This window comes from Chanos chanos, chromosome 14, assembly GCF_902362185.1.
Source record: "Chanos chanos chromosome 14, fChaCha1.1, whole genome shotgun sequence".
NCBI classification, from domain to species: Eukaryota; Metazoa; Chordata; class Actinopteri; order Gonorynchiformes; family Chanidae; genus Chanos; species Chanos chanos.
Genome location: NC_044508.1, coordinates 15,580,466 through 15,606,688, shown reverse-complemented (window position 1 = coordinate 15,606,688; position 26,223 = coordinate 15,580,466). Strand labels below are relative to the sequence as shown.

Here is a 26,223-nt window from a genome sequence, read left to right as displayed (position 1 = left end):
AATGTTGCCAGAACTCTTCATCCAATTACTTTTCCTTTGAATTTGTTTGTGTTGAGCCAGTCAACAAATAGTTAACATATACTTGTAAATGTTCAGTACACACTGTCACTGACAATAAAGGCGTAATATTGTAAGGAGAATGCTTGTGTTAGTTCTAACCTCACTGCCTGCTATACGTCTTGTTCAAAGAGTGGATATGGCGGTGACTGTTTCAGAGGAGTTTCTGCAAACAATGAGGTTTTTGTTATGAGAAGTGGATACTGAGTGGACATCTTAGAGCTAAGGGAAAGGAGAGTTTTGGTAGAAGTGTGTCTTTTTGAGTGGACAGCACTATTTTTTTTTGCTGCCTGTCAGACACAGTCCTCTCTTGGTCTTTGGTATATCCTCAGGTTTTCTGGCCGGAGCATCTCATTTTATGCGTCCTTGGACCAGCTTTAGCTGACGACCCAACCCAACGTTTTTCTATTGCCTCTGGCAGTGTTTCAGACCGGACCTCACAGTCAGCAGTGAACTACAGTCTCAGCAAACTAAAATAAACAAGAAAATTTGTTTCACCTTGTATCAATAATCCCACAGGTTGAAAAATCAAACAGGTTGACAACTAAATTGCTATTTTACCCATTCCTTTATTATCAAAATGAGAGCAGTAGAGAAAGAGGTCGATTGCAAAGCGGGGAAAGTGGCGAATCAGCCGATTCAAAATGCACAATCAACAAAGGAAATTCCTTGGAAGCTCGAATATGTGCCTGGAGACTTCTGCACTTCCTCTTCTCTCCATTTGAGATTCCTATGACGTTTTTTTCCCCCCTTCAAATTCAAGGGTAGGATTACACTCCTCCTGCAGGGGAATGGGCTACTCGGGCAGTTGCACCAATGAACATTTGTTGTTGTTCCTGCAGAAACTTTTTATCAGCCAATCCCCTTCTGAGTCGGCTGTGACTGTCTCCTGAGCAACCCAAGGATCCTGCACATGCTGTCTGTCTTTTATAGTCAGTTACTGCCTGTACACCACTAAGGCTAACTTTGCAGAGCAGTATGGTGTAAGTTTAGCAGAGCTGGTGAGGGAGGAGGGAGCTGGTCAGAGAGCCCAATTTAAGGTTCTTAAGAAGTGGGAGTGTTCAAAGCAAACCAGCTCCACACTCCTCAGCTGTCCCAGCACAGCTGGATTAGAACAGAGAGAGAGAGAGAGAGGGAGAGAGAGAGAGAAAGAGAGAGAGAGAGAGTGAAAGGAGAGAGAAGGAAGAGAAAGAGAGGGAGAGGTCACATTAGAACTCAATGCAAAACAAATATGACAGGCGAATTTTCATATTTCACATCTGATTTAATGAATATTTATAATAGTTGAGTTTCACTGAATCCAGAATGGGTGATCAAAGAAAGGACCATAAGCATAACTTCTTCTAACAATGATGGAAGGAGTGAGGTAAGCAGATGGTTTCTGTCCAGTTCATTTTCCCTCTTTAAATGTTTATGTTTGTACAATGAACTTGCTCATATCGCTCTGGACTCCACATGTGTAAGTCAATATTTCGCTCTTTCTCGCTATGACTGAGTTGTTGCTGCTGCGTTAGACTGTCGTCTATAAGCTCGGTCGGTTCAGGCTGATGGTCATAATCTTGTGTGCACTCTGCTATTGACCTTCGTTCCAGAACTTTGTGTGTGTTTCATTTGAGCTTGTACTGAGGGATGGAATTCCCATAAATCTCTTCTGACTGGAACAGCACCATGTGAGATCTTCATTCTCACCACGGCATTTGTTTTCATTCCCTGCCTAACACACTGACCTTCTTACACTGAGAGTCAGCATCTACAGGCATTAAAACAGAAGCCCGTGGCTGAGAAGTTTGACACTGAGTTTGGAAGGGCAGCCTTGAACCAGTTTTTGCATCCCCACATGACTTAAAAGAAATTTTCAGACAGCTGCATTCCTGACTGATTTCATACTTGAAACAAAATGATTAAAGCCTTGCAGAAGCCAGGCGGCTGACCTGGTCTGGAGGACAGGAGGGAGCCGGAAGGTTCTGAGACTAGCTGCTAATGTTTGCTCACACATTCCTTTGGAACTGTCTCATTAACTTCAAATGTTCCTGGGATGTTGACCTTTCAGACAAGACGTTTTTGATTTAAGATGTTCTGATTTGAAAAATAAGTCATGGATCTCTGCACCCAACTGACTTGTTTAATCCTTTCAGTTTGTTGGGAATGGTTTTTGCTAGTTTGACTGTACGTAAATTGTAAGGCTGTTTAGGCATTACATTTGTGGGAGTAGCTGTTGAATATCCAGTGCTTCACTGTTGTAATGTCTAACTGACTTCAGTTTAAAAACGAAACAAAATTAACTGTGGCAGTTATTGGCAGCGGAAGAGGCCCCTAAAAAAGGCGGTCTGAGAACAGTTTTCCATGTGAACGCCGGTGATTTGTTTGCGTACAGCTGTCTGTGTTTACAGAAAAAAAAGACTCAGTTGTCTAAGTCATGGTAGAATGAATTTTGAGTACTTGGCAGCGGGGTGTATCTAGGACTTGTGGGTGTTACCTGAAGGAGATTAGCAAGGGCAAAAGCAGCGAGTTCTAATTAGGTGGAGACCAATTAAAACAAATTAGTCTCTCCACAACTTCAGTCTTGCATGAAATATTCACCTCAAGAGTATGCTTCCTTTGCCATGTTTATTTCTGCTGCACAGGCCATAAAAGATTACCGTTAGAGAGAGAGAAGTGCTTTAATTTTCTCACTCTTAATGCGAGTGACTCTAGCTTTAGCTACGTGCTCCAAAGAGAGATCCAATCAGATTACTTTATTGAAATGGTATGGACAAAGCCAGAGTGACCTCTGCTCTGAAACCAAGAAAAACATTTTCACACAAATTTCCACATTCAGAGCAAAACTGTGTGAGAGGGGCAGGCATTGAATGTTCCCTCCTGCTCTAAACCAAATGCTGTCATTTTTTCCAGTTTGCTGCAGCAGTATCACGTTTTAGAAAAACTCTGCACGGTTCAGATGCTTACTTTTCATTACATGGCAAGTGTTCATTTATGTTCCTTATTTGTGTAACCTTTACTGCGATCTGTGTAAAATGATAAATCAGAATGTTATTTTCCTCTGTTTTAAGATTTTATGGAATATATTTGGTTTAATGGAATAAATTTCACGCCAGCCCTTAACATTTTAAACCATGTCAAACCACAGAAACTGATAGGAGAGACATGAAAACTGAGTGCACATCACTTTGATGCGGATAGTGTAATAAGTGGATGCAAACAGCTGTTGGCAAGAAGAACATGTAAAACTGTGCCCACACAGTGTGCTCCAAGGTTTGATGGGAAATGAAGACCCACTAGATAGAAATGGAATTTGGGTGTGTCACTTTCGGAGAATTGTTTGCGCTTGTTGATACCAGCCGCATCTGCCTACAGACATGTGCTAGTCCTTTTTCTCATGCAAAACCCCAAGTGGAAAGTTGTGATTACTTCCAACTGGTTTATACTTATGTATACAGTTATATAAACGAATTTATACTTGCACGCAATTTGATATTACAATTTTTCAATGGTTTGGTAACATTTTATACTGAAAGGTTCCCACATTGCCTTTTAGAACTGAAAATACAGAAGTCTGTTAATCCAGTAAAATTCTACATATTTTACTGAGGGGAACTGCTGGAGGGAAATGTCTAATAATTTTCTGTTATTTGGTCATGAGTGAGAGACAGCTTTAAGGCCATTGATGGATCCATGAAGCTGCATTGTGTTGCCTCTGGTGACAAAGCATAGTCATCTGATTTTGAATAGGTGTTACCATAGAAATCATCCAGGCCCAGCATCATTTAATGTCCACTTTGCAAAACAACTAGGCTCAGCTCATCAGCGCTATTTAAAGAAACTGTTAAATAATATGTAATAACATTGGCCACGCTTTGACATAGGATTCAATGTCTTTGCAGTGCATAAAATACTACTTGTGACAAGATACAGTATTATGAAATTTGTAATGTAAAGTGCCATCGTGTTCAAAAGCATGACCCTAAATTCTGGGACCAATAAGTGTCACAGCATTTTTACATCAAAAACTATAATTAGCTGTTTTTTAGTTGGATGCATGGATTTTAGAGGAGGATCATTCATTCATTTTCACACGGTGAAGTCTTCTTTGAAACACAACATTGATGATTCTTTCTTGATTTCCCCTCCTGTTGTTTCAGTGGCCAAGATGCACTGATTTGGATTTGACCTTCTGATTGGGCCATGGAGGACATTTCTGTGGCTGAGGAGACAGAGCCCTTGCCTGATGCCTCTCAGAAAACTCCACCCGAGCTGGGTGAAGGCCTTGAGCTTCAACAGCCTGGGGACTCAGAGGACAGGAGGCCCTCTACTCCTATCCGAGAGCCTTCCACCTCCACCACTCCTTCTGTATGCCCCCTCATCCATCCCCAACTGCCCTGTGCCCAGGTATCTGCTGTATCCGCCCTGCAGTCAAAGGTTAAGGCCCTTTCTGAGCGCAAAGAGCGAGCAAGGAGAGAGCCTACCAAGAGGGTTCAGGAGAAAAAAGTGGCAACCGTGCCATACGGGTTAGGATCTCCACTCACAGGGGCCTGGACATCCAGCAGCAGTGATGAAGAGGTGGAGCCTCACACTAGGTTACTCTCTTTCCCCCCTGGAGATCCTGAGACTCACATGGATCTTAATGGAATCTCATTCCCAGGTGTAGGTGACCGTGACCAGGCCTCAGACTCAGCAATACCGGCTTTACCAAGGGTACATGGAGATGGAGACAGTCCAGAGAACCTATCAGATGATGTCTGCAGCGTGCAGGGGGACTCTACTTGCCATAAACAGTGGATTCCTCCCAAGGGCCTCTGGAAAACTGCCAGGCCGGAGACCCTTATGTTAAATGCAGATGCTCCTCCAGTGCGAGATTTCTCCTCTGCAGGAACTGTCCCAGGGGGAAGAGGGATGGTTCCCGCAACGCGACGGGAACTCCAGAGGTCTGACAGCCTGGAGATTCACCTGCTCAGGTACATGCGAAATGAGGCTGACTCAATGAGCCCAGAGGCACAGATGGGTCTGTTGTGGCGGGCTGACAGCCTGGAGAGCGTGTGCAGCAGCACCAGCAGCTCCATGTCTCTGGCCGAGAGAGTAGAGATGAACCGGACCCTCTTGAGGCAAATGCTCCAGAAGGCCCAAAAGAAGGATTGCCAGGGAGGCCTGATCTCAGGGCACAGGTCAGAAAACCCACAGCAAGGCAGCACCAAAGGTAAAAAGTTTCATTCAACTTTGCATTAAGGCACGGAACTAGTGAGATCAGTGCTGACTGTTTCCATGGTAATCTTTGTCCATGATATAAACCACAACATGGGACTTCATTTAACTGCAGCTAGATGGTGGGATGCATGTAGATGGGTGAACAAGTGTCGATTTAAATTTAATGACAACAATATTCTCTCTTCTGACACCTCACTACCCTCACTTACCTACTTAATGTCACTTTCACTACATTACATATATCTGAAGCTTTTGTATCTTCTATCAGTAAATAAGAGTCATTCAAGCAAGAGAGCTCTTTAATCCTTCTAGATACTGAAGGATGAGAATGAGAATTACATGGATTAACAAGAGTAGAGATGAATGTAGTAGAGGTAAAGACTGGGAGATAAAAAGGGAGTGAGATGATGTGATGTTTTTCAGACAGCCCAGATGTTAACATAAACAGGATGTCCCTTTAATTTCCAGTCTTATTAACAGCAGTTGTTTCATGCCCGAGGGACAGACACACAATTCTGCAAATCTAATGCAGTCTTATGCATTATGCAGACAGAATATAATGCAGACAGAACATTTTACCATCCACACTACTCTCTAAAGATTTGGCATTTTGCATTTAGTAATTTATTATTCAATGGTCAATTAATAACCATGGAAGACAAAGCCGTTGAAAGATTTGGTTGATATTTTACATGTTACTGCAAGTGCTAAACATGCGGATCAAGTGGGTTATGTTGTACTGTTGAGGAGCGAAAAACATGTGGTTCAAAAATTGCCTCTGCAAAGTTTCTTTGTGACAACGCCAATATAGATAACAGAGAATGGTGTTGAATTTCTCTTCACAGGTTTGCGCCCCGTGAATGACAGTGAAGGAGACTCCGGAATCTCTCTCCAAGACAGTGAACACAACCCCAAGTACGGTGCTAATAACATAAATATCGAACTTTGCATTACCGTTCGGTTCCTGTCCCATTTTTATGCTGAAACTGAATACGGCATCTTCACATTTGCTCTTTATAAAGAGACCAGAACAGCAAGTGTGAAAGGAAATACTGAGCAGAGCAGCTGCCGCAGCTGAACCCACATTCTCATCAGGAGAGGATTTAGATCATATCGCTCACTTTTCCTGCCCCTCCTTGTCCACTAGTCTGGCCTCATAACGGCAGGAAAAGATCGACAGCCCTCTGTCATCTGTCAGCGCTGAAAAAACGGTCTCACTCGAAAATCTTAAGAGCGCAAAACACATAGCAGCTGTTACATATCCGATTCACTAACGCGATTTAATTGAAACAGAGTTTTTATACAAAGAACTACGTTGAAAGCAACTAGTTTTGTCTGAGGCAACCGAGTATTTTGTAGCAATATACTGAATGATTTAATTTGCTCTTTTTAGAAACGGTGACATATAACATGACGACAATAGTTCTCAGCAATAATTGATAGTTTATTCAATAGCTGCATTTATTCGCACTGTTTTGTTTACCTTTATTTATTAGATTCACATAACACACACACACACACACAACCACACACACACACACACACACACACAGCCCGTCAGCCTAATTAGTGGTGACGGCTTGCTCCACTTAATCCCCTACTCTATGAGCGTGTCTCCTGAACAGGCGCTGACGTGTGCCTCTCTCTGTCTCTCTCCCTCTGGGCGGCCCACAGGGCCTTTGTGTCCGGCGACGACCTGCCGCTCAGTCCGCGCCATGAGCAGGCCAAGCGACTACTAGAACGAGCGCGTATGAAGGCCCGTGCCTATCCGCTGAAGGCTGACCACACCATCCTACCCGTCCAGAGGGACAACCCGTAAGTCTCTTTGGCCTCTCTCTCTCTCGTAAGCCTACTAGCTCTGAGATTAAGGGGTCCGAACAAGGGCTGTTGTTTATCGTACAGGCTTATCTTCATTGTGCTCGAAGATCTTCCTGCGCAAATTTAAGACAGTCGTACCCCGCTCTTTCTCCATCAGTGGTTTCCCTCAGTTAAATGAACTCTGGGTGTGTCTGTTTTGCAGTATTCAGAGCCATTAAGTCTCTGTGTTATGTGCTGTGTTGTATTATGTTTCATTTGGTCTGGACTGGGGGGCAGCCGCTGATGAGAGTAAAAAGTGTTCACTGTCTATCAGCAGCACGCTCTCAGCTGCAACAGGTGCTGGTTCCCCTCATAGCTGTATTGGAAATGTCCAGAGCTAGTATCTTAGTATCATATTTTACAGATGATCTTACTAAGCAAAACTTACTAACTTCTTCATCCGTGTATACATTTTTGAAAGTTATTTATTTTTAGTCCTTATTAAGATGCGGCAGCAACAAAAACAAGAACAACATAGGCAAACAAACCAATAAGCAAACAGATAAATACATAAAACATGAAATTAGCTTGTGATAAAAGCGTGTCGGGGCTGTTATGTCCTTTCTAGGCACTCTATTTATTCTATTTCTGCTGTAAGTGTTACGTAAGCAGTCTTCAATTATACAACAATTACTGGACGCTGGTGCCTCTAAATCCAAATAACGCGTACTGGTTTTGACCGCTCAGCATTTTCGCATAGAGACAGATGGATATACCACACAAACAGCTGTCTCCTTGTTTGGTACGGTGAGAGCAACTGAGTTAGCGACATTATCCATAACAGATTAGGACTAAGTGAATAGCAACACAGTTTAGGAACAGAGTGAAGTGACAACGTATCGTCAAGCAACGATTTACCTATATAAACTAAATGATGTATCGAACTTCATTTTGTGACCAAAATGTAATTTTAAAACAAATCCAAAAGGTTTTGGTATTGGAAAAAAAAAATCAAGTGTTGCTGATAAAGGGATTTCATTTCCTTCAGTTCAGCTGCATTCCCTGATTTAAATTTGACGCTTGGCAAAACTGATTTGCTTTCCTGCATCACTACACCTGTCATGTCCGCCAGCTGTTATCAGCCCCCTCTCTCTTCTCGTGGGGAGAAACGCATCTTAACTGTGTCCACTGATGTCGGCACTTTGTAAACATTCCACGCTTTTTCCACAGGGACTTTTTGTTTAACACCGTAATTTATGTGGTATTCAAAATGTTATGTTCACAACCATAAAACTTCCATTGTGTGCAGTTCTGTCTCCCTACGTACAAGCGCACATCTTTTGCATTCGGGGAATGTCATACGTAGATGTATGGATTTATAATTTTGTATGTAACAAATTACACCAGAACAAACAGACTGTAAGAAGTAAAAAGATGTGTTTCTGAAAAATTACAGAAATGCCATATTTGAAACAGCTTAACATTTTTTTTAATATATCTAACATTTTTTTATATATATATATATATAAAAATATATCTCTGAAGGATTATGTTGATGTCTGTCTCAGAGCTTGATTTGAAATCAGGATATTGCAAGCAGGGTTGTACTAAAAATGACCTTCCATTAACTAGAAAAAAGCATGCCTGGAATGCAGAGGCCTTACAGAGAGGAGCCAAAAACAGATGAGAGAATTCCACAGGCATTTCGCCATGTCTCCGTGTCAGGAAATGGAATGTGGACCACATTAGCCTTTATGATTCTGTGTGATTCTGTGTTTGAATATCGTGGTATAATTTGGTGTAATATCATTCAGGAGTGTGATCAAAGAACCTGAAAATATGATGTCATTTGCAGACACGTAAATTTTTACACGTCGATAATCTACGGTAATTTACTTATTGTTTGGCTTTAATCTCATGCCTAGAGGGATGGATATTAATCTAATAAATCTTTGTCATGATATTAGATTATGGCTCAAATACCCATAATTCAACAGTTTGTAACAGTGCAGAGCTCTGAAATGTTTTGTGTGTGATTGCAGGGAGTTGCTGTCTAGGGTTGGTGCACCCTTGCGCTGGGCTCCTCTTGCGGGGAAGGAGGGGGTGGTGGCGGTTTCAGGGAGTCTGAGTGACTCCTCTAGTGGGGAATCTGTGTGTAGTGCCCGTCGGCGGTACGGTCAGTCACCCACGCGTGTGCGTTTTGAGGACGAGTCAGAGAAAGATGCAGAGGTGCGCTACCTGGAACGTCTTCGCCAACGTCGACGTGCCGGTGAGCGAGCCCAGGGCCTACTGGTGTCCAAGCCCAACATATCCTCTTACGTCAACGGCCGCTCCGAGACGGGACGTTCAGGAGAACACGGCCGTGGTCCAGAAGACCCTGCTCTGTGGATTAAGAAAGCTAGAAAATCCCAGGAGAATTTGTCAAATGGTAATGCCCATTACAAAACGATCCCCCAAGAAGCTGTCAGTCAGAAGTGCAATTCCTGTGGAACCCTCTTGGACGGAGTTTCTTCGACATCCAACTTGAGTCCTGCTCCAAACCCTCTACCTCTCCATTCAATCTCTGTTAACGGAGGGAACGAGGGAAAGACGATCCCATGTTGGGTGACCCCCACCCTACCCAACCGTATGGTCCGTATTGAACAAATTAAAGAGACTTACATTGGGGCAGTGAACCCTGTCAATGGGCTGGACAGTGATGGACAGTATAATAATATGGCAGATGATGGGAGCAATGGGGGCACGTTAACAAAGCAGAAGAGGAGGGGACGAAGTGTAGAGAGGATGATAGAAGCAGGGGACTCAGGCACAAGTCGGGTTGCGGCTCAAGGTCCGTTAGAAAATGTTAGGCCGGTGCCAAATGGAGCAGAAGTTCATTTGTCAAACGGAACCACAATGCTACTGCCCAACCCATACGCCACGGAGCAATCTGGGCAAAGGGTGCCGGCCGGTCATACATCTGTCTACCCATCCACCGAACCTCCCGCAGTACCTCCTTCTCAAGATGACACTCCAACCCCTCCTCTTCTTCAGAGTATCCCCCAACCACCTTCGCAGCCAAAGAAATCAGCTCTCAAGTCAGGCTCCAAGAGCCGAGCGAACTGCCAGCGAGTGGTCAAACTCATGCCTTCACCACAGTACCGCCTTGTGCTTCTGGACTCTCCAGAGGAGGGGGGCACTTTGGAGACCAGGACTCCGGAGCAGCTCTCCTCTGGGGTGGGCGGTTCAGCTCTAGTGGGGTCCTGTCCATCTTTAGGAATTTCCTCCAGCTCCGGTTCCAGGGGATCTCCCCTCAAACATAGCGCGACCCATGGTTCACCTGCTTACGCCGCTACAGAGAATGGGGAGCCTGCGTCTCAAACAGCAGGTAGTTTTTCTTCAACATATTACAATCAGAAATATACCGATATGTTACATGGCGTGAGAGGCTACTGGAACAATGGACTAGTCTGACAGTGTTCAAACCAGTTAGAAGTAATGGGAGATATACTTTGCAACAGGGCACTGGAAGTAGATGGATAGATAACAATGGGCATTTTTGTAATCATAACCATCATTACTCCATCTAATCACTACTACTGTGAGTATGAGAAGATCTGTAACTGATCATATAAATCAGCTATGATTCAGACCAACGGATACTATTTGTCATAGAAAATCCAAACCTAATGGTTTGAAAGATATAGTTATAACCAGGCACACCTTTGCTAATGAACTGCATGTGAGCTCTCATGTCTCAACTGTCTCTTTGGATCACAAGTAGTTGTCTATGTTCTGTGATGTGTCACGTTTCTGTGTGAGTGTGTGTGTGTTTGGGTGTACCTGACTGTGCTGTGTACCAGTTCCAGTCGAGATTTTCTTGTCAGCAGATCCCCATGGTCCCAAGGCAGTAATCCCATGAAGGCTGGGGTTGTTCACTCGCACTATTGCATTTATTCATGTTCTGAAACCAGTGATTGTTCCCTCTGCGGCCTCCCCAGCCCTAAGTCTTCTCACACATTAAACAATGCATTATAGAGATGTTGATTTCCCTTCACACTGAGAACAAGGGGAACACACAACAAACATGCTCTGCTGAAAACTTTTAGTCATGCCTAAGTGGAAAACTATTTCAGAAATAGGTCCACTACATATTTTTCCATCTTTCCCAGTTACGGAACAGCACCAAGGCACAGGCGAATTTCGACCCGATCTAACTGCTGGTAGCGTGTCTACTTACTGCCGTGTCACTGATGGACAGGCCAGGGCACCAATGAGGGCAGAACATCAAAGGGAGGACAGTCCCAGCCCCTCACAGTAAGTCAGGTCAATTCTTTCAGAGAGAGGCTTTGCTTCCTGTGTTTTTGACTTGTGTCTAAGAGTCAGTGCTGTGTTTTACTCTCTAATCCCCTTTATTTGGGCTCATACTTTAAGGAACTAGATCCCTTTCATAGCCCTTCAAGCCCCCTCTCCACACACTTTAATTTCCGGGATTCAGGTCCAGTCCATTTTTTGTGGCACTAAACACTGAATGTAGGTCAGGGAAATGGATGAAATGGCAGGCTAACCTTTTTTTGTTATTAAAAATGTTCCGTCGGGATATGTCAAGGACAGTATTGCCCTCCTCTGATTAAGACCACATGTGTGGAAAATTTTCTTAGGCATAGACATCATTGTACCACTCTGTTATTGGAGCCTTTGGTTCCTGCTTTTTTTCTCACCATAGTCATAGCAGGTGTAGTCAGAATTTCTAACACAATAGTGCCCCCTACTGTCCAAAACTACAAGTACATTCTGGTGATCACTATTTGATTTGATCTTAACAACTGCCTGAAAAGACTCTGTTCAGTCAACACAAGTCCATCACAGTGTCCCACTTACTGACATAATGATGTATTAAATTCCTCCTAGGATACACACCTCATAGAAGTGCACATCACATTGTAGCAAACAAATAGGGTGTATAATTCATACTATTATTAGCCAAGCCACGCCTGACTGACTTGAACTGACTTGTTGCATTGTTAACAAGGTTATTAGATATGCTAGTGTTTACCTGGAACAAAACTGTGTCAGCTGTGCTCACTGTAATGCAGTCCTTTGCCTCTGATTGGTCAGTCTCCTCATGGCCATTTTCTTTCTTTTTTTTTTTTTTTTTTTGGAATCACAGTAGGGCACTCACAGATGCGGACCACCGGGAGGGGAGACCCAAGCTGTCCCTGCGACGGTTCTTTTCTGCAATGGGATTAAACAGCGCGGGGAAGTTGGGCAAGGGCCGATCTAGCAGCATGGATCAGCTCAACATACAGACTAAATCCAGCACTGCCTCTCCCAGCCCCGCTCACAGACAGCAGAACCAGCTAAAGAAAGCCCCCTCACTGCAGTCCCTTCGCCTGGTGAGCAACACCGCGCTGCTGTGTAATGTTCAGCGCCCACAGAGGCTGTGTCTCTGAAGTATTTTCAGTTATAACGTAGTAGTTCTATGTTAACAGTAACACAGATAAGTTGACTTAATGCTTTTGACTAGCTGTATTAGTTTGCTAATCTCAAAGCCTTATTAAAACTACGCTATTTAGATGGAATCAGTTCAGGTGTAGTGAAAAAGGTCCGTTTCAGAAAATCTTGTGTAGGCTGACTGTCTGACTGATTAAAACATAATTATGATATATTTGACCACTAGGGGTCTCCCTTTCTCCAGTTGAGGAAGTCTTCATCAGTGCAGAGCCTCCAGTCTCCCAAGAGAAAGGGAGACCGCTCCACTGCATACACACCAGGAGAACAGCCTTGCAGCCCTGCGCTGGCTAGGTATGGTATCCTATGCAAACACAGACACACACATACAGACACACACACACACACACACATTCACATACACAGATGTCATCCTCTTCCATTTTCACTGTGTACATAAACTGAACTGATGACTTTTCCACACCATTTTTATTCACTCATACTCACTGCTTCATACCTTTTCTCAGATACATAGATCGATACTCGAGAATATTCACGGATCAACACAATTTCTGATTGCTATTATTATTTTTTACGTGTCGTATCCAAAGTATGATGTATGTCATCAACATCTAAATGAAGATGACTATATGTGATGTCAAAACTGGAGTGTTTTTACAAATTGTTTTGTTATTTATGAATCACTGAGCTGATCCCAGAGCGTCCCTGTTTGGTCATGATATTATGAATGAGCTGTATCTGGATTATGGCGTGCATCGTTGGGAGGATGTGCACAGGGTCCAATCCTGTGTTAGCGGCATGCGCCCCGGACAGCTGGAAGCGTTGTGTAACGGCTGAATATTTTCCATTGACTGAGTGAGCGTGGGTGTCTGAGGAGGCTGGCGGAGAGACAAAAATAGAGTGTGTGTCACTGCCAAAGAAAGAGAAGGAATTCAGGAGATGATCATAGGTCACACAGTGGAACGCTGGCTAAAACCGGAGTTGAAACTGTATACTGTTTGTGTGTGTTGTCAGTACTGCCTTGGAGAGTGTGTGTTTTGGTTGTTGATGCTGCCAGAGAATGTGTTATCGTGCTTGTCTGTGTTGCTGATACCTACTAAGTGTGACTTGATGCCACTTGGGAGTTTGCCGTGCATGTGTGTGTGTGTTTTGGCACTGCTAGAGATTGTGTGTGTGTGTGCGTGCGCGCGTGTACGAAAGAGAGAGAGAGTCCGTGTGTGTTTATGCTGTCCTAGAATGCGCCGTGTTTATGTGTGTTCATGCTGTGTTAGAGCCTCCTCTGTTTGTATGTGTGTGTGTGTATGTGTGTGCGTGTGTGTGTGTGTGTGTGTGTTTACACTGTCTGAGAGCCTTTCTGTGCCAGTAGTCCAATAAAAGACTGGAACACTCTGGAGGCCAGAGGAAATTCCAACCCCAGTGACTGGACAGCCTCCTGCTTACATCACCTTCCTGGAGAGCCAGTCAGAAACCTGAGAGAGGCATGACAAGGACACTCTATTCACAGCTCCTCCTGATCCGTTGGGCAAGATTGATGGAGTGAAAGCTGAGCTTCCGTCACTCTGATACTGATTTGGGCATGGCCTGTATTTAGTGTCTGCAGCCGCTGAGTATTGTTTCTTTTAAAATGAGCTTCTCTTCCCCTTGTCTTGTCATCCCTAAACATACTATACCTGAGAAAACCCAATGCCCTTTGATATGAACTAGTGATGCAAACACACAGTTTGGTCTCTGTTTGTGTGTGCGCTCTTCTCTGAAAATTTTGGTTGTGTAATTGCTGGTGCTTGCGTTTACTCTCAGCATCAGTCTGCTTTGAAAATATTATGTGTGTGTGTGATTGCAAATATCTTTGATGAGTATACCTGATTCAGGCTGGTCTTCTGTGTCTGTGTGTGTATTTGTGTAGAGGGCTCCAACGTACCCTCAGTGTGGAGGATGTGGGCTCCCCCAGTGCAGTGCGGTCAGTGGGGAGAGTGGCCCAGGCCTTTTCTGATGGAACTCTACTGCTGGAGCTGAATCGACCCCCCAACGGGCCTTTCGGCTTTCTCATATCCCGTGGCAAAGGCAGACGAGATTCAGGTTAGAGAATTAAGTCTCTCTTTCTCTCTCTCTCTCTGTCTTTTAATCTGATTATGGGCACCTTTATCACGTAGAGTTATACAGCATTTAAGATGTTACTGTAAGTCTCATGCAAAAGTAGAATGCACAGGAAATCACTTCTAAGACTAGCTGATCAAAATTAATTTCATGTGTTTGCTGTTTACAATAAGAGACGTTCTCCATGACCAAACAATTTGCCATCTCAAGTCTTGTTATTCACTGAGTGAAACCCAATGTTGTGCGGTGGTTTTGTTTCATAGGTGTGTATGTGGAGGAGATGGGAGACAGCAGCACTCAGAAGCTGTATGCTGGATTACTGGGAGTAGGAGATGAGATACTAGAGGTCAATGGGGAGAAGGTAGCAGGACTGAGTCTGGAACTTGTGACCCAGCTGATGACCCAGAACAGTACCGCATCTATCCGTGTTCTCCGCCACAGACCTCTCCAGCGCTAATGACACCACGGAGGAGTGAATGATGTTGTTTTACATTGTTTGTGACCGCGTGATTGTAGCTGGCTTACCGTGGTGCTCCAGCCCTCCATTCAGTCTGATGTGCTGTCAATCAAACAGCCTCTTCAGCTTGAAATACTGTGAGGGTTGAACACATCACAGTATCTGAATTCACAGCATATTTTTTCCTGGCAGTTCAAAGAAAAAACTCGACATGAAAGCGACTGTCTACTTTCTTATCATCAAGGTAGTGAGACTAAATATCTTGCAAAATAGACTGAACAAGGTGTGGGAAAGTTCTTTTGAAGGTATTTGGCTTAAGTAAATGCCCTAAGCTTCTGCTTTCTCTATCCTCAGATGTTCCCCACGCAACAGTACAGCTCCCCCTGAGACCTAACAAAAAAAAATCCCAATGTATTCATCTAGTGATTCAAAGCTGTTTGGTACCTGTGTGCAAATACAGCAGTCTGTAGCCATGGTGACAGATAACATTCTGAAAATAGAGTCCACTTTGAAAGATGAGCATTAGTAAGATGAGTGACGAGAATCAAAATGATTCAGAAATAGCAACCAGTCAGCGAGATCTTTCTGTGAGCTGTTCATTTCTTATCAGAAAAGCATAGTGATTGTATGCTAAATCAGTTGAAGGCAGTTGAATCTCTGACTCCTCTTAGTTGAACCTGGGGCAGGTGTGTTTTGAGAATTTAGAGGAAAACTTTATGGATTGAATAGTGCAGGATACCTGGTGCTATTTCCATCTCTTTAAACAATCTAATGTCACCATTGTGAAAATGTTTATGTTTATGCACACCCACTAGTCTGTGTTTAATCTTAACAGGTTAAGACCCATTAAAATGTGAGGCTCATTTGGTGTTTTTAAACAGACTGCAATCAGTGTTCTTTGCCTGTATTCATCTTGTGTTACGCTGTCAGTACTTTTGAATAGACCCCAATGGTTGCTCTTACTTCAGCTGAGTTAGCACTATGATATCATGGGCCTCATTTGTAAGCATTGCTTCAACTTCACACAAAAGATTTAAGTAGAGTTAAATCTTTAAAAATGTTTATGTATAAAAAGCCATCAGATATTTCAACAAATGAAGCCCTACAAGACTAATACAGTGCCTAAAAATGTCTATAGAATACATACACACTGAGATACAGGTGGATATATGCACATATTCCACAACCAAAATTCAACATCTATGAGTTGAAACTTTATTTTACTTTTTCTTGTGATTTCTCTATGTAAGCGTTGTTCATAAATGAAACCCAATCAGTATTGTTCTGTAAGGACTATATTTCAGTGTTATGCCAAGCATTTGGAAAACGAGCAATATTTAATATAACATTTGTGGTGCACAAACTCCGTGATCCCGCCACAGTTCCGCGAGGCATCGAGAAGCTTCGTTTACCAGTCATTTTGATTGTAATGAAGGATGATCTCTTTTTTTACTTCCTTGCTTGCGACTGTTTGCCAAACAAACAAATCAATGTTTTATTTTCATGTGCTTGTAGCCATTGCACATTCTTATAGTAACAGGATTAAGGTCTGTAGCTGATCAGAAAGGTACCCAGTGAGTAGAGCTTCTCTCTATTTATTTACCCCCCCCCCCCCCCCCCCCCCCCGGTATAGCATATTTCAGCCTTTTATTGTATCAGCATGTCCTACGGTGTCCAGAATGCGTGCATTCAGGTAAACTGTCCTCTATTGCTGCTGATAACCTAGATGCACACGACTTCAAGTACTCAATGCATTAAATGCCAAAGGAGTATTAGTACTTTTCTGTAGACTTTAAAAGGCTTTAGACTTTGTGAGGGGACACACAGTGGTTGGTGTGGTAGACTCGTAGCTTGAGAATTTCAAATGTATAGTAAGTTATTCTAAGTATTTCCTTCCTTTCATTCAGAACACTGTTATCCCAGTGGAACAATTTTGTAGTACCTATTATTAGAATGGTGTCGGAAATGGCATCAGTATTAAGGTACAAAGAAATGAAATGTCCATATCTCTCAATGTATTTTGTTACCTTTATTTATACATGCGATCCTACGGAATAAAATATAGGATAAAATATGTTTCACTTTTTTTTTTTTTAAGTTCTCTTTCTGGTTAACGGTGGCTGCTGTTCCAGCTCTGATTTAAAACAGGGACTTGAAAGGTTGTCTGAGTCTCGCCCCTTACTGGATTTGTGTTTTAAGTAAATAAAATGGTTTGGGCATTTAAAAAAAAATAGAATTTCTCTTGAATAATCTAAACAAGGGATGTTTTAAATTTCATAAATAAGGTAGATACTGATCCAGACATGACATTTAAGTGTTGGTGTGCTTAAAGCAAGGGGTAAAGTGACATGCTGGGATAGAGGAGGAGATGTGACAGATGTGTGAGGAGAGTCTCAGCTGGTTTGGCAAACACAGGATGGAGAGGAGAGGGGAGGGGGTGGAAGATCAGTGATCAATACCCTTCACGTCTCCTCATATTGACCGGACCAAGATGGATTGAACCAGAACCAGAAAAACACCACTTTTATATTGTAACGCCACACATAGTCTCCCTTGACATGGTTTTCAATTCAATCTGTTCTCTCTTTTACCAACAGAGAGGAACGTTGCCATAAAAGAGCAGAATTAAGTCCGTACAGACAGAAAATGACAAGTAACCTCCAGAAATGAATATCATCTTCAATCTTCTTGTACGACCTAATGTACTGCAGCGTGAATGCACTCAGAAATGGCATGTCGAAACGTGCTTCGCATTCATTGATTTTAGCTGTTCTGTTATGGAAATATGATTACTCATGCTGTTTTATTTCATGAGGGAATATAATTTGGGTGCACTGTTTTTTATAAAGCAAGACGAAAACCTTTACTTCAAAGAATACAGATTTATTCTTTCTAATTATTGATGGAAATGGGTTGGCAAAGGAAATGTGTTATAGATGGTTCTCTCTGGCACCATTTAGGGGGGTAAAAATGCTTTATCTTCTTTTAGCGATGGAAAAAAAAAAGGCAAACACATAAGCTCACATAATCATGTCCGTTTCCTGATACTAGAGGGCTTTATGTTTCTTGTGTGTATTCTCAAAGCCCTGCATTGCAATGCTAATAAGCCCAGCTGTCTAAGACCACCCCCTGCCCCCCAACCCTGTGTCCCATGGGGGCAGGCACTCAGTTGTCCCTTCCACTTACTGCAGCATAAAGGAACTGAACAGAAAACCTGCATCCTGCACCTGCTGCCAGTTACATACACTCAGACACACACACACCTTCCATAATTAACAACCCTCCAGCTATTGATAGTGACTTGCACATATCCATATTGAGAATGTTCCCACTACACCCATGTTCTCTCCGCTGGAGCCAAGGAGTTCAATGACAAGCCTAGAATATCAGACATCCAAAAGGAATCTCTCACCATTTGAGTATGTCGGGCATTTGCGTTTGTTGGTCTAAATGATAGAAAGGCGCAGAGATGGTTTTTGGTAGAAGTCTTCTTTAATGAGGCTCAATGATGGTGCAAACAAAGAAGGAGAGGAGAGGAGAGGAGAGGAGCTGCTCCTCGCACACAATATATTACTGCTGCTGGATCTTGATGTTACTGTCCACAGAAAACAATTTCTCAGGCAGAGATATATCTGAGCCACACAGGGCCTTTGGCCTTGCATATTTTAGATAATGAATATATTTTACCCATATCTGAGAGAAAATGAGTACTTTCTGGTTTTTCTGCTGGACCCTCAGACTTATGACACCAGTAAATGACCAGGTGCAAATGACCATCTATCTATGTGTGAAGGTAAAGTTTTTGTACGGAAGATTTTGTTAGTGTGTCCAAGGCAAACAGTCATGTAAGCTTTGTGTGGGTGACGTGTATGTGTCCTCTGATCTTAACGCCATAGAGAACATTTTGCGAGGGCCCCACAAGTACATAGTAAAATCCAAAAATATTTAACATTTGACAAAGCATTAATATAGTGTATAAAAGACTTAGATGATTCCATGTACAAAATCTTGTGAAGGTATCCCTTACCGTTGATCTGAAATATGAAGCAATTATAATTCACAGATCTTACCTCCTCAATAGTCATTTTAATGAGAGTGTGGCACGCTGAGGGACTCAGGTGTGGATCACTAATTGTTTTGGGACAGACAAAGGGAGCAGACAGGAAGGGGAGAGCACCACCTGTCATGTGTCCTGGGTTTAAGCCCCCCTCCCACTGGTTTTTCATGACTGATCCATGCCGCTTGCTGGCTAATCAGATCAATACGCTGACTGCCATGGTCAGCTACTGCACGTCTGCTGTCTTCAGCAGTCTAATAGTTCTCCGAAAACAAACGTCTGTGGACTTTAACACCGATATAACTATGTTTGCGGCACGCTGTAAAAAGGAAAACAGTCATACGACCCTTGATCTTCAACACAGATCTGCTTTTTAATAGTTTTCAAAGTCACTCAACAATACACAGCAAGAAACACACTTAGGGACATGGTATGGAGACTTACATAACAGTTTAAAGGTTAAAGGGAAGAGAGGGATTTCTAAAAAACAAACAAACAAAAAAAAAAAAACTCCCATTCTCTCCAGGAGTAAGGGATGATAGTCGATAAAACATGTCAAAATAAGACACACAGTAGAGTTTCACGCTACTGTTTTATCAGGAACTGAATCAATCCTTTCACTGAATCACTCTATCCACTGGTCACCGTTCCTTCACAGGGCAGTTCCAGTATTGTGCAACTTTTAATTTGAGTCTTCTCTGTATCGTAACGTTACATAACAATAATACTCTTATCAGACTTTCGAACCAATTAAAACTGGCACACTGCACTTTCACGTTCGTGTGTCAGCTGTAGTATCACTAGTTCAAGGGCTAACACCATAATACGCAATTATACCATAAAATCCCTGTATGGTTCATTTTCAAGCCTGTCACACAGTGTGGTTATGTGATTGCCTGAAAATGCAATGATATAAAACAAACAAAAAAAAAAGAGAACGCTAAAGGACACCTAAAACCCATAGACATAACAAACTGACTAAGAGCTGCTAAAAAACAAAACTCAAAAATATACTGTATGTTTGATACAGTAAACATGTAGTGTAATTCTTCTTAAATACAACAGAAAGATTTTTTTACCGCCTGTTATTTTAAGACCTTTTTTGGGGGGGGGTTGCTCCTTGTAAAACAGAGCAGAAAACACACATCCAAATGCCCTCAGGGTGCTAAATAGTGGAAAACCTTCTAACCTGTGGACTACTCAGATGAGAGTAAGCACTGCTGGGTATAGCTTAGCTTTTAAAAAAAAAAAGGTTTTAACAGACTGAACGCCATACATCACCTTCCTGTCATCACACTAAGGCACTGGCTACGTTAAGACTCTAGACTACTTGGTCAGACATGCTGATCAATACAACGTTCCTCAGAGCAAAAAAAAAAAAACATGCGAGGATGGTTGGATCAGCTTTCAAAAGTCGACCGCTTTACGGAAGACGTGGACATGCCAATCTCTCCTGTGATCTCTTATTGAAAACTCGGGACAAAAAAAAAAATTCAAGCATAACACGTGATTGAAATGAAATTGTCAATGCTTTTTCAGAGAGTAATTAACACCAGTATATTTAGTTTGTGGGCTTTTAAATGGTATCCTTTACTGTTAAGATAAACCCTAGACTTGACAAAAGCTGTTGAGTAAACTTGTAAGATTTGGAGTGTTTCACATTAACTATGCACACGTCTGTAGAGTTCAGTAAATCATCAGTGCTTTCCACAAGCATCCAAATGCCATGCCATTGTTAGTGTTCATACAATAAAATACCGAGATTACCATTTCCATTGGATTATCGATTACGTCAGCAAAGTCAGAGCATATTATGGAAATCAAACAACAGAAAGAAACAATTAAAGTACAGAATGAATTACAGAGCAGATTATGGAATAATAAGTGGTTAGTTAAGTATTAGTGTGATTAGTCAAAGACCCGTTTAGAATACTGATAAATCCAGTGTTTTGTTTTAAACATAATTTTAACGTTAGTATTCGGATACAGTAGTCATTTTGTTTACAGCAGCGCATAAATAAACAACGGGGAAAAGTAAATGACAGAATTAGTGATAGCCCTAGAGTTTCTTCAAGAAACGAAAATCAGTTCTAAAACTAGAATTCTCCACTAAAATGTTATCAGCTCATTGCTTATATTGAATATAAACAAATGAAATAAAAAAAAAAAAAAGAGAGAGACCATAAACCAATGGGAAGGCTGACTGCTTCCTACTTGATAAACTCCTCCCAAGATTCCACACTCCAAAAAGAGAGCAAGTAATGAACACCACAGTCAAAAGAGTAGCATTATCCTGGCCTTTGTTAAAAGACAAAAAAAAAACTGCTTAGTATTAACAACTAAATACATAAATATCGAGAAATAAAATTGCGAAAGTTTTCTCAGATGTAACGAAAAGAGAATGATATGCAGAGTACGTGACAGTGTAACGGTGAAAAGTTCAGATAGTGAAACTTTTTTTTTGTTGTTGTTCTCGTTGTTGTCATCGTCTTTTCCCGAAGCACCATAACTTCTTTCGTTCCCTACGTGCGGGTGAGGAGTGCTGGGTAGCGGCGGTGGACGGAGCGATGTTCACAGAACGAAGAAGAGGATGATGACCACAAACAGAATGGCCAGGAGAATGCCAATGGCACACCACTGACGTCGGTCTGGGGAAGACAGGATGGGCAGAAAAACGCCCAGACACGGTTTGATCACAGCTCCAGTTTCAGGGCCCTCAATGTTCTGTTTCATTACAAACTCATGGGATTTATTAGTGCACCCAACAGTATTCATTAGAAGAGTACGATTCCATAACTACAGATGACTCCATAACAACAGACTGTTTGTGATTACAAAATACTTACGAGAATCAGGGAGAGGCACTACTGATCTTTGAAATTTAAAATAAACAAAGAAACTCTCTATTTCTACTAATGTGAACCGATGAGGCAAAAATAATGTCCTAAAGGCAAGAGATGACAACTGAAAGTGAAATCGTAACTGGTGAGAAAAATGAAGATTCGAGTTGATGCATGCGCCATCAACCAAGCGCTTCCTTTGAGAGACCCAAAGGTCAGACTTCCTGAGGTTATCATACAATAATGCCTTATAAGGGCGTTGCCACCCGCAGCAAGCCCCGCCCTTCCTTCCGCTCCAGTCAGTCAGTCTTACTGACTCCAGGATATGAAGTGCAGGAGGTACCTCACGACAGGAAGTGCATGACTGAACAAGTTCAAGAATGATTCATTAGTCTGACTAGAATATAGACCAGTGAGTACGAGACAAGAACAGACCCTTAGGCCAACATGTTCGTACACAATTAAGGGAGAGTCAGCGGTTATTCTGAAACACATACTCCATAGTGCTGAGAAATGTGATGGATTTCACATTGCAATCACATCGGTATTTTGGTCTCGATTCAGGGTTCATGTCCACCGAAATACTTACCATGGGCAGTCACCCTACTCCCGTCAAAGGTCTCATTCAGCTCAGACCAAAAGTTCTGAACACAATAATGTAAGAGCCAAATTTGATACCTTAAGCTATTTCCACTCGGAGAGAGGCATTGTCTGGGATTCTACTCACCGCTGGTCATGTGAGAAACTTTAGCCAGCTTCTTCATCACATTATCCAGTCTGGAGTGGGTACTGTCCATCTCATGTGAAAAATCATCCAGCATACTGCAAACCAACACAAGACACATTACCATAATATTAGAATTCAACTATTTAAATGTTTTTTCTTACTGTGTTTTAAAAGTGAATTCATTTAAATATTAAATGAAAAGATGTGACACAATGAATGCTGTGTGACTGCACCACAATCATTAATCATCAGACTGCAAAAATCGACACATAAGGATGAGAAAAACTGTTTTGAATCAGTACACTGAAAATGTGTGTATTGTCGTTTATGTAACCAAATGCTATTTTTGATGTGAAACACACATCTGGTTCTTTACAAAAGATTACTGTAGGTCCACACAACTAAAACCTTTTGATCAACCAGTTTGCTGACTCTTATGTAAACAAAACATATTTTGCATATGGTGTAAACATTCCTGGCCACCATAAACAAGCCATATTATGTTTTGGCCACACACAAGCCATGGCGGATACTAAAAGGAAGTCACTGAGATGGGACTTCCTGTGTTAGCGACACATACACGGCTTGCTCGTCCAGCTCCTGGCCAATCCTCTCAGACATATTCTTCAACACGCCAATAGTACCAGACACCAGCTCCAGCTGCTCATCCTGTTGATCCATTATCAGCTGAAACATACACCCATTCAGATTTAATCCTGCAAATTCATTTGTCCTGCGATACACACACTGTACCCAAAACAGTACTATTAAATCGGATGCATTTAACAGCGGTGCAGCGGTTACCCTTGAATATCAAAGACAGTGGTATGAAAGAACTACTGACATTATCTGTTTAATGCAAAAAAGTCTTACAACATGAAGAAGATGATTGCTAAAATGTTTTACTGTGCAGAACATGCTTCGTTTTCATAGGTGTCTTTGAGGAATTCATCTCGGTGGAAAAGTGCTTGTTACTGAGAGCTTTACAAACACCATAATGAACAATCGCACAGACCAATAATGATCTGCTTAGAATTCTGTCTTTACGTGCTGCTGTGTCTGTTGCTCCTCAATAAACTGGGAGTTGGCTGTCTGCAGCTCCTGGTCCAGCCGGGTGTATTTGTCTCCTCCGGGTTGCCATATTGGGCCCTGGGACCCACCGTCCGCTAACAGAGCCTAACAAAGGAGGAAATCAATACGGATCAGTCTAATGTCAGCACATTATATTACACTAATGAGCTGTGATCATACTTACTTGTCGATTTTTCTTCTCTGACATATTCAGAACCATTTGATTCGACATCTGCTCTTTCATTTCCTGAAAAAAAAAAAAAAAAAAAAAAAGACATACATTTCACTCCATCAGTTATGCAGACAGTGACATGACATGAAACACATCAGTTCAGGAAGTATTCTGACCTATATTTGTACAACTGAACATGACTCTACATTGTGCAAAGTTCTTATTTCTAACTGGTCTAGCACTTGCAATATGCTCACCTTTACAGTTTGTCTGGTGGTGGCAATGAACGCCTTCCGTTTGCTTAACTCCATGGCATCAAGATTAAACTTCCTAGGGTTGGATTCCACAATACTTGCACTCAAAATTAAGGTTAAACAAACAAGACATGCAAATAGCCGAACTGATAAACTATATGTTAAAAAGGATGGGGAAAAAAACTTTACTATGTTTGAACCACATATAAAGGATATTGATGGTCTCATCCAAATCCTCCAGGTCCCACTCAATGGACCTCAGGCTATTCCTGAGCTCATTGGTGGTCCAGTCCATCTCCTCCTTGGGGGCACCTCCATGGTCCTGTAGCAGTTCCCTCCATCTTTGGTGCAGTCCTTGTGCTGTGTTGACTGCTTTTTGTACCTCCCTAGCATGAACGAAACATTAAACTGAAATGAAAAACCTGCGACCAAAGCAACAACGGCTAGCTGCACGCACGCATCATCATTTCATTCTCAACTGTGGTATTTGCTAAGGGCGTTATCGCCATAGTTATTTATACCAGCGAATCTGATGACTTCAGTATGTGCTGGAGAGCAAGATGTGCTAAATGAGCCCAAACTACGTCTTTAGTTCACAACATCCTTCTAGCTACAGTATTTAAGATAACGTTGGAAACAGTTGTGCCCCTTAGCCAACTGGTAAGCACAAATTAAAGTGACCATTCATACGGCTATATGATGTTCACAAATTCATACTGAGTATGGGATTACCGTGTTTTATAGCGATGGATCTAATATTCGAGACAAAGCACCAAAAATGCATTCCTTCCGTGTCGAAACCTTTCGTTTGGAAAAAGCTCGTTGGCTAAATTAGCCCGGTAAAGCACCATATCGCTCGATCCCTGGTTTAACATCCTGAGGTAGTTAGCTATCCTTAGCATTGCACTGTTCAGTGCTATTATTACTTACCCTTTGACGACAAAAAATGGGTCTTCCATCGACATCTTGTTCCTCAGATGTAGGAGCGTTTACATAAAAAGAGCATGCTCCAACACAAGACCGCTCTGCCTTGTCGCCGACAAGATCACAAACAAATGGAGGGATTTAATTTGTTGTTTACATGTGGGCTGGCATTCCTTTCATCCCAGACGCCATTGCCCACTGGTAATTCTATCCGGGTCGTAGGTCGTGGATACACTCCACCACAGGCGTGGTGGTTTACATACGTGCATTAAATATCATTTGTGCTGCTCTCTTAGTGAATATACTGAACTGGCTCCTAAAATCGGAAATTTAACTTTGAGATGTAACTGTACATGTGTGCAAATCCGTGGTTATGTCCAAAGCTGAATAAATAAATAAATGAATATTCATAGATAGATAGATAGATGGTGGGTACGGGGCAAACTATTGTCTCAAAGACAATCATCACATCTAAAAATAAATCAATTCATTGGAAAACACACATGAGACAATCTCGCACCCCCCCCCCCCCCCAAAAAAACCAAACAAACAACAACAACAAAAAACACCATCACGCCGCCAAGACAGGTTCTGTATTGGGTTCCCACATTAATTAAAGACCCAGCATCGGCACCGAACCCGAACCAGCGCATTAGGTCCCTAAAACATCTTTGGAAATAAAAATAAAAACTACACGAGGGACTGGATATGATGGATAGGCTCGAGTCAGATAAGATCATCTTGTGTAAGCTGTATCATAACAGGTACATTCTCTTGAGGAACAAAAGCGGCTCCAAAAACTTTATTTCATGTAAACATTACATTGTTGCCAGAGACTTTACAAAGAAGGGGATGTTATTGGTAGCCTACTGCAACGCTATTACTTATTATGAATTATTCATGCTCTCACAAACTGGATACCCACAGGGTTTTTTCCCCAGTGGGTATGCTGGGAGTCTGGTTATCTTTGCGCAGCATCCATGATCCAGTGCCTGTGTAGATAATGTATGAGAAGTGTATGGAAATTATATCAGGTGAACAAAATGCACTGAATGCACACATTCATTCTAAGTCTGTTGTTTAATCAACAGTTAATGTAAGCACAAGTACTTAATATTCTAAC

General features: G+C 42.1%; 2 protein-coding genes across 2 annotated transcripts; one reads left to right on the top strand and one right to left on the bottom strand.

The window, feature by feature from the left end:
- The first annotated feature begins 4,239 nt into the window (after positions 1 to 4,239).
- Positions 4,240 to 15,055, top strand: kiaa1614 (KIAA1614 ortholog). The gene is made up of 10 exons (XM_030791107.1): positions 4,240 to 4,696; positions 4,730 to 5,248; positions 6,102 to 6,171; positions 6,931 to 7,071; positions 9,096 to 10,420; positions 11,205 to 11,349; positions 12,203 to 12,428; positions 12,713 to 12,837; positions 14,408 to 14,580; positions 14,862 to 15,055. The coding sequence occupies exons 1-10, from the start codon at positions 4,240 to 4,242 to the stop codon at positions 15,053 to 15,055; spliced, it is 3,375 nt and encodes a 1,124-aa protein (XP_030646967.1).
- A 6,433-nt stretch (positions 15,056 to 21,488) lies between these two features.
- Positions 21,489 to 25,258, bottom strand: stx6 (syntaxin 6). Its single transcript, XM_030791740.1, has 8 exons — positions 25,107 to 25,258; positions 24,380 to 24,562; positions 24,180 to 24,279; positions 23,935 to 23,997; positions 23,727 to 23,855; positions 23,260 to 23,366; positions 22,680 to 22,774; positions 21,489 to 21,760 (listed from the first exon to the last, which is right to left on the bottom strand). The coding sequence occupies exons 1-8, from the start codon at positions 25,139 to 25,141 to the stop codon at positions 21,684 to 21,686; spliced, it is 789 nt and encodes a 262-aa protein (XP_030647600.1). The 5' UTR covers positions 25,142 to 25,258; the 3' UTR covers positions 21,489 to 21,683.
- Positions 25,259 to 26,223: the final 965 nt, after the last annotated feature.

Bases quoted from the DNA above. Each gene is read 5' to 3' on its own strand.
- kiaa1614 (XM_030791107.1), top strand. From the start codon at position 4,240: ATGGAGGACATTTCTGTGGCTGAGGAGACAGAGCCCTTGCCTGATGCC. The intron at 5,249-6,101 runs GTAAAAAGTTTC...TTCTCTTCACAG, and splicing joins ACAGCAAGGCAGCACCAAAG to GTTTGCGCCCCGTGAATGAC. The intron at 12,429-12,712 runs GTGAGCAACACC...TTTGACCACTAG, and splicing joins CACTGCAGTCCCTTCGCCTG to GGGTCTCCCTTTCTCCAGTT.
- stx6 (XM_030791740.1), bottom strand. From the start codon at position 25,141: ATGTCGATGGAAGACCCATTTTTTGTCGTCAAAGG. The intron at 23,998-24,179 runs GTGAGCATATTG...TTTTTTTTTCAG, and splicing joins CCACCAGACAAACTGTAAAG to GAAATGAAAGAGCAGATGTC. The intron at 23,856-23,934 runs GTAAGTATGATC...CTCCTTTGTTAG, and splicing joins CAGAGAAGAAAAATCGACAA to GCTCTGTTAGCGGACGGTGG.